At 40.3% G+C, this 13,089-nt stretch overlaps 1 protein-coding gene across 1 annotated transcript in view; it reads right to left on the bottom strand.

Annotated features, from left to right (window-relative positions):
- Positions 1-817: 817 nt before the first annotated feature.
- MUC2 (mucin 2, oligomeric mucus/gel-forming) overlaps positions 818-13,089 on the bottom strand; it is an 88,657-nt gene continuing 76,385 nt past the window's right edge. Inside the window, 11 exon segments of the mRNA XM_090034616.1 lie at positions 818-1,092; positions 2,463-2,592; positions 4,818-4,857; positions 5,967-6,095; positions 7,878-7,979; positions 8,513-8,635; positions 9,345-9,385; positions 10,023-10,127; positions 11,697-11,877; positions 12,252-12,283; positions 12,396-12,496. Of these exon segments, the coding sequence (XP_089890742.1) occupies positions 831-1,092; positions 2,463-2,592; positions 4,818-4,857; positions 5,967-6,095; positions 7,878-7,979; positions 8,513-8,635; positions 9,345-9,385; positions 10,023-10,127; positions 11,697-11,877; positions 12,252-12,283; positions 12,396-12,496 (1,246 nt within the window). The 3' untranslated portion in view covers positions 818-830.

Below are 13,089 nucleotides of genomic sequence, written 5' to 3'. Positions count from 1 at the left end.
GCATTTCTAGTGCAAAAAAACAGCCCTGTTGAAAAGAAGGGGTTTGCTGCTAGTCTACAGTGAGCATTCCCTGACAGTACCCCAAATCATCTCAAAATGGCTGCTTTCTAGTAAACAAAACTACTCATTCTCATGTCCATTTTGGCAGACATGGCATCATGATATTGGAATGAAAGACCCTTGCATGTTGGATTCTCAAGACCAGACCTCTACAGATTTTAGCCCCTCCAGCAGTGGTTCTCAACCTTTTGAAACTCAAGAAGCCCTTGTTACACTCAAGGTGCCCCTCAGCCAATATCAGTTCTTGGCTTTCACTCATTTCTTGACTATGGAAACACAGATAAATTCCTCTGTTGCAGAAGATCTGAATGTGTTTTTGGTACTATGGACTCCTATTTGAAATCTCTAGGTTTAACATGTGAATCATCTGTAAGTGGCACCAGGTAGCACCCTAGGGTGTTTGGGGACCCTGATTAAGAATCACTGCCTGCCCCAGAGGGCAGGAGGTGTCTCTTTTCATGCAGAGAAGTCCCTTCCTTTTCATTTCCCAAATGCTCAGGCATTCAGATGAATAAAAACAGAGCCCTTTGCTTCTGAAGTATGTCTTTAATGATTCAAAGCAAAAGCAGACAATGCAAAACTAAATAAAAGACTATGCGCCTGAAGAAAGATTTTCTTTCATTTTTATACACAAATAAATAGAGTACAACAAGGGCTTAGAAGAGAAGGAGGTGGAAAATGGAAAGCACTGAATTACTCTTGGAAAATTACAAAGGTCTACTACAGTCTCTTTTAGCCCCTCTACCAGCGTGTCATTATGTTCATCTCCTTCACTTCACTCGTCTCTGGGTGGCTCTTCTGATGCGTTTCAGTGCAGCCTCTCTGTCCCCTTCCATTAACTGTTGCTGGGCCTTTCTAGATGAATCTGGTACATCACAGGTAGTGCCTTGGCACTCACAATGCTCCACATGCACATACTCATGGTTCACCTCTTCTCCATTAGGGCACCGTAGTTGAACTCTCCTTCTGCTAGTTATCGACTCCCTGCAGCAAGTGCACTTGTGGTTCATGGAGTTGGCCTCAGCAGAGTATCTGTTTGTTAGTATGGACAAAGATACCATTACTCATTGTTAGATATTAGTATGCAGTATAACTGTCTTTTTTTGGTGAATAAGTAACTGTAAGGAATTAGAAATAATAAGCAAAACAACCTTTAACCGTGTAAATCTGAAGAGCAGCTGCTTTAAAGCTAGCGGAGCCCCAAGCAAAATCCACTTTCACCTAATGGATGACCAAAGTGCAGCTTGAAACACTCTCTAAGGTACCTAACTATTGTATAGGAATGATTCTGTCTCTCCCCTGTGCACGTAAGTGCTTCTGTCCTATGAACAGGGAGGCATTTGCACATTTTGGGAGGTGGCCCTATTCCTAGAGTCGGGGCACTTGCACAACCAGAGAGGTAATATAATCATGTCTACTGAATGGATATCCAGGAGATTTGGGCACTTAACTCCCTTAGACTCCTTCTGAAATGTCCAGCCTTGATGACTCTTAAATACTTTCTGTTCACAGCAGATCAGATGTAGAATAGCTAGCTGCAATACAAGCTCCCCTGAATCAGCACATCCCTGACCATTAAGCATCCTGCATTGGATAATTTTTTTATGCTGGGGCTATATTTTTGTTATTTTACTGACCAGTGTGAAGTCATTATTGGGATGTGCAGGCACTTTTGCAATAGTAACAGTCCCCCTGGACAAACTGGGATCTGTTTTCTTTGTTGATTAAGTGCATGTTTTTCTCCATAAAAGGGCTGTCCACTGTACTTTATGGCAGATGGAAAATGATAGTTTAATTGGGAAACTCATATTGTTTTTGAAATGTGTTAAAGCAGTCATCCTCCAGGTGTCTGCATTTCAGTTAACTTGTGGATTCTCTTTCCAGCACAACATTAATTCCATTAGCTTAATCATACACAGACTTTTAACAAATGTGGGGTTTTTTCAGTTCACTATATAAATGTGCACCTTTGAATTCCTCTTAGAAAATGGGTGCATGTGTCTGTCTCTTTTTCTCCCCAACTGTATATGTTAAACCTTTAAAAGCAGCTTCTCTGCTCATGATCAGGCCTTGTTAATGTTTGAGTTCATAACCATTATAGGAAACATCCCAAGTTGTACCATACCCAAGCTGATCTAATATGAATGACAAGAGAACTGGCTCTCACTTAATAGTCGAGAAGGCATCATCATGAGTCTGAGGCCAGAGATCCCTTTGCTATGGACCTTGTTTCTAAAATGAATAAACAATTCAATCACAAATTTCAGTATTTGTGATTCTGGGAGCTGATCCAGTTCCAGATCTCCCACTGTTCTTCAGCTTGGCTATGTATTGTCCCTTTTATATAAACAATCTGTATGCCAGTTAAATTCTTGTCTCATTGTCCAGTTCAGTTTACTTACATGGAGTAGGTTCCACATGTTCCTTCACACTGAGTCACGTTGACTCTCTCCACAGAAGTACATCCCTGGTGCGTGATATAGTCCATCATTTGACTGACAGAACATGGTGCTGGGGTATCACGAGGTATACCTATCGAATAAAAGTGTGGTAAAGACCTGCTGTGAAATGGCTGCAAAACTACCTTGGTGTTTTAACATAGGCTGTGTCATCAAAAAAAACCTGTCATAAAAAACCAAAAACTGCCTTTGGGAATAAACTCTGTGCATACTTTAGTTATCCAGCAAGTTCAAACATTTTAGCACTTAGCGTTATCCCTTACACTCTCCATGATTACTTGAAAAGCAGATCACTTTCTAAAGTATTTGTTTCAATCCAGTTTCTGGTATAGGGACTATAGTGTATAGATAAAAGGAGTCAGATAAGATAACTATAGGGGCTCCATTTGCTCTTAGTATGAATTATAGGTTATAGAACAGGGGCCAACCTGTAGCATGTGTGCAAAAGGTGGCATGAGAAGTTTCTTTGTGAGGCAAGAGGTAGATTGTATTAGGTACAGGCAACATAGCAGCAGATAGAACAGGGGGCAGAAAGAAGAGCAGTAGATCAGACAGGGGAAGGGGATTAAAATGGTATTCAGGGGGCACATCTATACATGCCTATTAATGCACAGCAGTAAGCACTGGAACTTATTGCTCCACAGCTTATTGATGTCACGCATGCGTCTGCATGTGCACCCAGGATCACAGGACATTGAGCTGAAGTGGAGCAGCCCTGACTGGCAGAGGGCCCCAGGGGTCAGCCTGCCAGCCTGGGGAAGCACCACCCGGCTTAGTGTGCTCTTGAGGGGCTGGTTGGGGCATGAGGGTTCTTCAGTATGGGACTAGCTAGAAAGCAGCCCCCTCACTGAAGTACCTGTGTGCCCCAGCCAGTCCTTCCGGAGTCTGCACATGTACTGCTGGAGTTTTCTACTCTGCAGCAGGATAGTATTTATAAGTACTATCCTGCTGCAGAGTAAATTAGTTTACTCCAGCCTAATAGGGGCACACATGCAAACACCAAGACATTTACTGAATAGCTAATTAGTCAACTGTGCAGTATATGTCTCATGTAGGTGTGCCCAAAGAAATTGGGGCTAATTAGTGACACACCTGTCAAAGAAGTTGGGCCCCACAATTATAAACTACCTTTTGAACATACCCATATTAGACATACAGTAAGGCAAAGAAATTATAGAAAGTTAGGAAAAAAGTTAATGGTTTGTTCTACTAAATTATTTGAGTTTTTATATAAAATAAGTGTGACTCCATGCATACATGTGTGAATGTTTTTGTGGAGGCTGAAGAAGGAAAAGCAATGGCTTCTTAACAAGTGATTTTAGAATCATTGTGTACATCTACACATGCCGATTTAAGTTGCATTCACCAATTTTAAGGTACATTAAAAATGAGGGTCTATGCGGTCACACCCTTAATGCACCGTAAAAATGGCAATTTTAGCCTCTTTGCCCCTAAATTTGATACCTGCGAAAGCAGGTTTCAAATGTATGCATGAATAGCTAGATTACCTTAATGCACGTGTAGCTGCACTAAGACACATTCATGCTGTGTATGCCAACTGACTTGGGACTAAATTTAGTCCCAAGTCAGTGCACATACCATGTTAAGTGATATCAACCTACTGCAAAAATACTATTAGTATCAAAATCACTAAGACCGAAGTTTCAGCCAGCCAGGCCTAGCAGGCCAGTTATTAGAGATGTTTAAAAGAAGCTGCTGAAGAAATTTGACAGAGTTGGAATGCCAAAGAGAAAACTACTAGTCCTTATTTAGGCACTTCTCAGACCTTCCATATTGTAATGAACTGAAACTGAGCTGCCCTATATAGTGACCTTAGCCACTGAGGAAGGAAAATGCAGAAAGGAAAAAATAAGTCACTAAGCTTTAAACAAAAATGTGACCTTGATTAAGAAATAAGGAATATCTTCCCTTACCAGTGGAGGAAGCCCTATCATTCCTTTTCCTGACCTGTCTCAACAGGCAGTTTTGACTCAGACCCCATTCGTTGACGTGCTACTTTACTAATTCATTCCGCAGTAGTCTTGTATTTTCACTGCATATCACCTAAGATCTGTTGTGTCCAAATAGTGAGCTTTTGTCTTCCAAGACTGAAAGCCCATTGGAAAAGTGCTGCTCTAAGCGCTCTTAAAAACAGCTAAGGTGAATATATATATATTTATTTAGTTAAATACATATTAGCAATTGCATCAGTTCTCAAAAAGAAAAATTAGTCTATTTTAAAGAAAAATGTGTTTCTGTTTTGTAGTGGACATATGTTTGCTGAGCAGTTGTACTCACATGTTTTACAGCACCCATTAGTTAGGTAGGAAATAGTACCCTGGGGGAAAAAAAGGAAAAAAGTCAATACTACCTTTCTGCACTGTGGAATTTTGTACAACCCCCACACTGCCTCAAAAGAACAGAATTATTTCCCCCACGCTTGCAATTAGTAGTTGAAACTATAAACGATGATGCAGTGTAAACTAGAATAAGAATCCTCTCTCTGGTCTTAAAGCCTAAGATCTACAACAGAATCTGCTGAAAAATATAATTATTTGAAGGAAAAGCCCAAGACATATGACATTCACCTCAATTACTATTTAGCAACAATTCCACACAGTTTGATATATGAGCTCTCTGTATATCCCAACACTTTAGACTGAAAGGGTTCCTGTACACAAGCTGGGAGGCTGCTCTGGCACCTGTAATTACAGTGCACTGGAGCAAACTCAAGTAACCAAGTCTGCTGGAGTGTGGTAATTACTGTGCTCCAGCCAGCCTCTGTGTGCCATGCAGGAGTGTTCCTGTGCTTCGAAATGGTAGTGGGGGCATGTAGGGTTTTGCCAGCTAGCCTGGCTCAAATCAGTCCTGAGCTCTTTAATCAGCAACAGTCCTTCTCTAGGCTCAGAAACACCAACTGTAATGCCCTGGGTTCTTCTGCTTCCCAGGGCTCAGGGAAAAGCAAACAATCCACATGAACTCACCTGTAGTATGCCCAACAATACAAGCTTCACTCCCAGCCAGTTTTACTTCTCACCCTCTTGCAGCCACTCTAATTAAAGTGCTCTAGTGAGTACAAAAATGCCCAAAGTGGGTGCATTTATACCTTGGCCTGTTCCTTGCAACTACTCTGTCTACATGGCACTCAAGAAATGTGCTGCCCTTTGATCTGACAGAATAAAAATGTTAAGACATTATAGATGACTATTTTGAGGCTATGGGAAGATAATTGCCAACTAGAAACATTAATGTATATGTAGTATATGAACTGTGTGCCCCTGAGTGGATGGCACCTTGCTGAAGATAATTTAATAGAAATAGTAATATTAGCATTTCTGATCAGGGATTTAATACTTTTGGTAAAACCTAGTATGGCCTCTCTTGCTAATGTGGTGGCTACATCGAACTAAAATGAGAACTGAGGGTGAGCAGTTTGCATTTACTTACGGGCTTACAGTTCTTCTCATTGAATGGTTGGCAGCTAATCCTGGAGGTGGAGGAGATGAACTGGTCATGCATATTCTTACAGCTATAAATAGTGCAGTTGTCTCTTGGATCATTTTTCCATTCATCAGGCTATATAAAAATGGGAATAGCACAGAAAATTTGAGAAATGACTCTGAAATCTTATCCTCCAAAAGTGACTTCCCTCTCATATCTCAGTCTATATACTGTAGATACACAACTGTACTGGCTTAGAGAGGGATATGTCTGCATTCTGAAGTTGTGTGGATTGAGGTGATCTCTATATTTCTACAAGGAATTTCTCTTGAGCTGAGTGCACACATACACACTAGGGCTTTGTGAAATGGGCCATATTCAATTTGGATTCGGATTCAGCCTGAATCGGAGACAGTGATTTGATTCATTGATTCAGATCACTGTCCCTGATTTGATTCAGCCAAATCTGAATCTGAAGATTCGATGCTGATTCAGAGAATCAGTGATTGGCCATAGACACAGCTTTAAATGTTTTTTCTACATACCTCAAGGTACCACGCACAGCTCATGAATGCTGCAAAGCTGAGGTAGATAGAGCATCCCACAGGAGCACTGAGGGGGGAGGGGCACGTGCTCAGCGGTGAACCTGGAAGTACTTCTGCATCTGCCACTGAGCCCATGGGCCCTCCCCACCCTCCCGGCTCAGTGATCATCCACAGGGTGACCCTGGGTGTCCCCCAAGACCCAGGAGGCACCAGTCGCCAAGCCAGTGAGGCATGGGGAGGGGATCCTGGCACGCCCCCCAGTGGACCCAGAAGTGGACTAGAAGTGCTTCTGGTCCAGTTCCGGGTCTGCTGCTGAGTGTGCTGGAGAGCCCCCCATGCTCCTGTGGGACACTCCATCCGCCCCAGCATCGCAGCATTCATGAGCAACCCGGTACCTTGAGGTATGTAGAAAAAACATTTAAAACTGTGTCTATATCTGAATCATTGAATCTTTCCAAATCTCTCTGAATCAATTTTGAGGGTCGCAATTCAATTCAGAGCGATTAAAGGGTCTCCTGAATCGATTCAGATTCAGAGATTCAGTCACTGAATCGGGCCAAATCTCTGCTGAATTGAATCAGGGACTGAAGCTTTGGATAGCCCTAATACACACACACACACACACACACACACACACACACACACACACACACAACAAGTGCCATACTGGATCAGACCTATGGTCCATATACTGTAGTCCACGATCTTTGTCTCCAACAGTGGCAGAAATGGAAGCTGTAGAGGGAGAGCATTGAACCAAATATCTCTAGAATGATCTATTCCCTATTCATTACCCTCCCCAGCATCTACCACTATAGGTTTAGAGATGCCAGAGGAAACATCTCTAACCATTATGTTCAATATCTATTAATAGATCTATCATCCATGAATTATCCAGTCCCTTTTTGAACCTGGCTATCTATCCTCTCTCTCTGTCTCTCTCTCTCTGTCATTGTTTGGGAGCAAGGAAACTCTGGAGTCGATGAAAAATGACTGAGAATTTGATTACAAAAGGACCAATGAGCATACATCAAATAAGAAGAACCCAAAAAAGAACCCCCTCAAAAAAAAATCATTTATATTTAAGCTTTTACCAGTATTATCGTCTTCCTGGACAGGAAAGAAACAGCCTGGAATGGTTCTTCTCATAATATTTCTGACTTGTCATACCCAAAAAATTCTTCTAAGAAAGCCTGAGTTCCTGAGTTCTCCAGGCAAGAGAAATTTGGATAACTGAATCCAATCAGCCTCTGAAACGTCATGACCTTTATCTCTCCTCACTAACTGCTATGTATTTCCTTTGAACACATACTTTTAGGAAGACAAGGATTGTTACATATCTAGTACACCATTTACATCAGAGTACACTTACACTCAAGATGAATTCATTGCCATCTGATGTCTGGATGACACATTTTGTCTGGATACACTTTCCACAGCACTCACCTTTTGCAGGCTTACTAATTTCATAGCCCTTTAAAAGAAAAATACATTAAAAGCTTTTTTTATTAAATAAAACAAACTAATAATACCATCACCATATTAAAGGATTGTCTCAGGGAAGCCAGCCAAATGGCAGAACTGATTATAATTTTAAAGATTATTTAGAGCAGTTGGTTTCTGCAATGGGAAATCATCAGGTAAATGTAAAAAAGATTTTAAAAAGTAAAGTATAAATAAAAGTAACATATAAACGCAGCTATTATAATTGATATGTTTAGTCTTTGAGTATCTGTTTATCTCCAAAGCACTGTATAGGTATTTACTAAGTAATTGTCACAATATGATTATAAAGCTTTAAGCAACATATATCAAGCATCAGTATCTTCCCCCTGCCTTTTTTTTTTTAGAGACAGAAATCTAATTGCCAAGTAAATCACTGTTAGAGCTAAAAGAGAAGCTCTATGAATTCCTAGCTCCCAGACCCTTGCTTAGATCATACCTCTCTCAATTATGACTGCGTTTTTCAGAAAAATATCAATATTTACACAAAAAAATCTCTCTTACTGGATCACATTCTGTGTTACATGGACGAAGTGTACATGAGATGACGTTTAGTTCAGTGCTGTTATCCACTTGCTCAGTGCAGAGACACTTTTGACACTTATCCTTAAAAACTGGAGAAAGAGGCTAGAATGTTCAAAAAAAGAAAAAAACGGAAAAAAAAGCCAGAATTCAGGTATTAGCAAGGTGCAATGTGTCAGCCATTTCTAATGTCTAAAACCACTCTAAAATAGTAGCTACTAGGAAAACATATCGTAGATGCATAGGAACTAATAGTCAACAGTTTTATGTAAAGACCTGGACTTGTGCAGGTAAAGTGGGTAGTTTAATATCTAACCTAGTTTAGCGTTTCTATTGAAGCCCTAGATGATGAAGGTGTACTAAGCTCTTAAGGTAACAGGCACCTTTCAAATGCCCACAAAATAATGAATGAAGTTAAGAGAACTGTATGAGGTACGTATCAGTTCAGAATATGACTTTTACCCAACTCTTTATAGTTTTGACAATGGTGCATTGAAACAGAGCAACAGAGTGCTGACAGTAAATGTACACCGTTTTTGGTATATGCCCATTTTATATTAAAAACAAATATATCCCTGGTTCTACTACTTGGAAACAGCATTTTTATGATATGCAGCAACTTTTTCCAACAGATTGTAGGCTCTATGTAACTGATACATCTACTATTACAATCTGAGTGTCTCTAAAAATGGATAGTATAAGAGGCAACCTGCTTCAAAGCCCCTCTGTTAAAGGATGTTGTTGGGATTCACATGTATGAGTCCCGCATACGGTTTCATCCAAAAATCCCTCATGCAAAGACAAGGGGACTTACCTGGTACTCAGCATTGTTGTGTACACAAACTCTCTTGGAAACTGTGAAAAGAGATGAGAGTTTATAATTATGTGAACAAATGAAGTGCTGATTTTTTTAATCCATGTCTTGGCTACTTCCTCCACAAAATATCATAAAACACATGCTAAAAAATATAGTCCAATCTCTCATCTTGTATTGCACACTGTTCAAGTGTGACAAGGCACAAGATGTACCTGCCAAACAAGAAGTCTGTCTGGTTTGATAAATACAGCCCAATATCTTTATACTAGGTTTTACACTCTACAAACCCCATTTGACAGATGCAAACTATTTCCTGCTCTCCTTGGGATGAGATAGGGATGCTTCACGATAACATAGGGAAGGTTCACCAGCTTTTCTTATTATGAATGCTCATAGGGGCATTTGATTATAGAGGCTTGAATGGGGAATGTAGTCCTGGTCAAATCTCTCATTACCCTTACACAGGCATATAACCAGAAATATTTGACCTTGAACAAGATTACTTGACCTGCTTGCACTACTACTTCCTCAGCTGTTTCCTGGGTTTACCCCTAGTAGAAACCTAGAAAATATGATCAATTCTGCTACCCCTTCCAACAGACAAGCTTATACTAACCTGACTCTCAAATGTGAAGTAAAATACTGACTACAATATTATGCTGATAAAAGACTTACTGCACTTATACTGAGGACAGCATCCATCATGGGGAATAGAGGACTGAACTTCAAATCCTGGTTTACATATAGGTGGTTTGCTTATGCACAAGTTCGTGTTGCATCCTGAAAAGGGGAAAAGCCAAGAAAAATGTAGATTGATATATGTTTATAAGTTCTTGGTCCAAGCATTTAGCAGAACTGAGTTTCACAGGCTAATCTCACTTACCTTAGCCCTAATCATTTAGTATTTCGGCTAAAAAATAGAGTAATACAGAAACACTGTTTGCAATGGCACTTCTCATCCTACAGCTCTCTGATCTGAAATCTCTGAGCTAGGAATGGGTTGATACTGCCTTGTATACCTGCTGCCTTTGGACCATGAGTCCCAGGTCACCACTTTACTATGATAATACACAAGCTATAGATATACACACAATGACACAGATTCATTTCCTCTCATGGAAGAATGTGCCAGTTGAAATTCCCAGCACCAGTAAGGTCAGTTGCTCCCCTGTAATAGGATTCAAGTGAACAATACAGTGGTGGTACCATTATCTCCGCTTCCAAGGTGCTCTGAAAATCCACTGGCAGAGGCTACCTAAAGGATGCATCATCCCCCTGCTAAACAGCTAGCACTGCCTCCTTTGGGGTGGTGATATTTAGCAATAAGCTTCCTAGAGAAGAGAGGTTGTAGACTCCTTGCTCTGCAAATTACCTTCTTCTCTACAAACTTTCTATATGCCACATCCTGTCCAGTGGAAGCCAGTAGACCTAGTTACTGGATGGTGGAAGATTCACTGGATGGTGAAGACCAATGTACATATAGCCATCACACATCAGAAAACTGTAACAGTATACTATGCAGATTAATAATTGGAGAACTACTAGGAGACCTTATCTCCAGGACTGCAATCAGCTATTGCAAAACAAAAAAACCAAGATCCATGTATTGTTCTACATTATATCATTGTGTCACTGGGTACATTTACACATGAAATTAGTGCACCTGAATAAACTCCAGCACAGTTCATGCTCAAGTTTATTGCTCCCAGGTGCAGCATTTACATGTATACCCAAAACCATAGACCATTGAGCCAGGTGATGCAGCCCCAGCTAGCAAGGGACCCAGGGTGTCAGCCTAGCCTGGAGCTACTCTACCCTGGCTCAACATGCTGCAGAAGGGCTGGCTGGGGCATGGGGGTGTTCAGTATGGAGCTAGTTGGCAGGCAGCCCCTGAACTGTAGCACCTTTATGCCCCAGTCAGCATCTACACATGCATTCCAGTGGAGTAAATAACTCTGCCATAGGATAGTACTTGTGTCAGGCAATACTATCATATGGTGGAGTTAATTAATTTACTCCAGCCTAATAGTGTGACACTTTACTGCAGAGCTAATTAGTCAACTCTGCTGTAAAGTGTGTGTGTAGATGCCCCACTGAGTATGACCTGACTGAACTCAAGAATTAAAAAAAAAATCAGACTTTTTTTCTGAACTGCAGCACAGCAAACTGTTAGTTTCAAAGCAGTGCATCCTTTGAAAAAAGACCAGCTACTTTTTGAAAAACATACATAAAATATGATTTCCTGGCTTTTTATTGTAGCTCATCTAAGAATCTCTGGTGCTAGCTTCTCCAACTTTTTTCTGCCTTTCCACTTTCAAGGGACAGTAGAGTGCCAAAGGATGAACTTACTGCAGACAGTTCTGTTGCAACAAATGTTATCAGGGATGACTTCAACAACCTCATAAAAGCCTTCTCCAGTACATTGTGGCTTATTTTCCTGTGCAGCACATTGGTGAGGCTCACAGATGATGCCATTTCCACCATCCAGGCAAGTGCAATTCTTACAGTCAAAGATAAATTTCTCCCCAAACTGTTACAGAAGATAGGAAAGAGAAAGTGACTGAAAGGTTAATGCTTAGAGAAAAAAATTAAAATACAGCTATTTTATAAGGGACTATTTCATCAGTGTTACGTGTGTATTTATGTATACATATCTGTCTTTGAGTGTATGATAGAAAGCAAAAACAGTGGAGCTATACATTAATTATACTTCTGTCTGGAAACTGATTATTAGTAGCTGTCTGGACAATATTTTCCATCAGTCAGATTAAGCTAAGTATAAATCAAAGATTTTAAAATTTGAGACACCCAGTCAAGTAAATGCCTGGTTGAAAATCTGGGGGTCTTCACAAAACATGGCATATTTGGTGAGACAAAAACAACTTGAAAGAAAAGTAAGTGTACCTCTCGTGGTACGTTATCTGGTCCAACACACCCTGCAGATAGAAAAAGATAAACCTTCGTTACCACTGGTACAACACGCTGATTCAAAACTACAACTTACATGGCTAGACAGCATCAAAAGATAAATAAAGATAAAAAACGTACCACAGGCTTTTACACAGACATCCACACCAGGACTATACTGCATTGTCCCATTGGGGCAGAAGCAGCCTTCAGCATATTTGTTACTGTCTTGTGCTTTTGGGCTATATAGGATAAAAATTGCAGAAGACCACCATTATCAGTGGAGAGATACCCAGATAATAGAAAGTTGAGGCAAATTTATTTTACTTAGAAAGATATAGGCAAAAGAAACAGTATCTGTGAGATTTTTGGACTACAAGCAATCTTGTTTCAAGTCATAATTTATTTCATTTTATACAGAAGCTAATTTCGTCACATCAGAGGTGCAACAAGAAGATAAAGGTAGTCATTATTTTGATATCTGGTTCAAAGTTTGTCTATAAGGATATGGATGCACAGCCTGGTTATTTTAGAGTAATTTATCTTAGGTTTTACTCTTTAGTAAATTGACTCAGCAGTACAAAGCAGGTATTCAACCACCTCTCCCAAAGTTGCTGCCTGCAGTAGGTGCTATTATAGAATCTGGCCAGTAAGTGGAGGGAGGGGCAACTTGTATTGTGCCAATGGCTACCTTGGGCTAAAGCTGGGTACAGGGCTTGACACATTGTATGTTTTATTTAGTACATTTTCCACATAGTGAAGGAACTAAGCACACCAACAAAGAGGATCTGGACTAGAGTAATTTTTTGTATAGTTGGGATGTGCTCTATGTGTT

This window comes from Crocodylus siamensis, chromosome 2, assembly GCF_052110815.1.
Source record: "Crocodylus siamensis isolate JL-2025a chromosome 2, ASM5211081v1, whole genome shotgun sequence".
Taxonomy (NCBI): domain Eukaryota; kingdom Metazoa; phylum Chordata; order Crocodylia; family Crocodylidae; genus Crocodylus; species Crocodylus siamensis.
The sequence above is the reverse complement of the archived record's forward strand: the minus strand, read 5'-3'. Positions and strand labels throughout refer to the sequence as shown.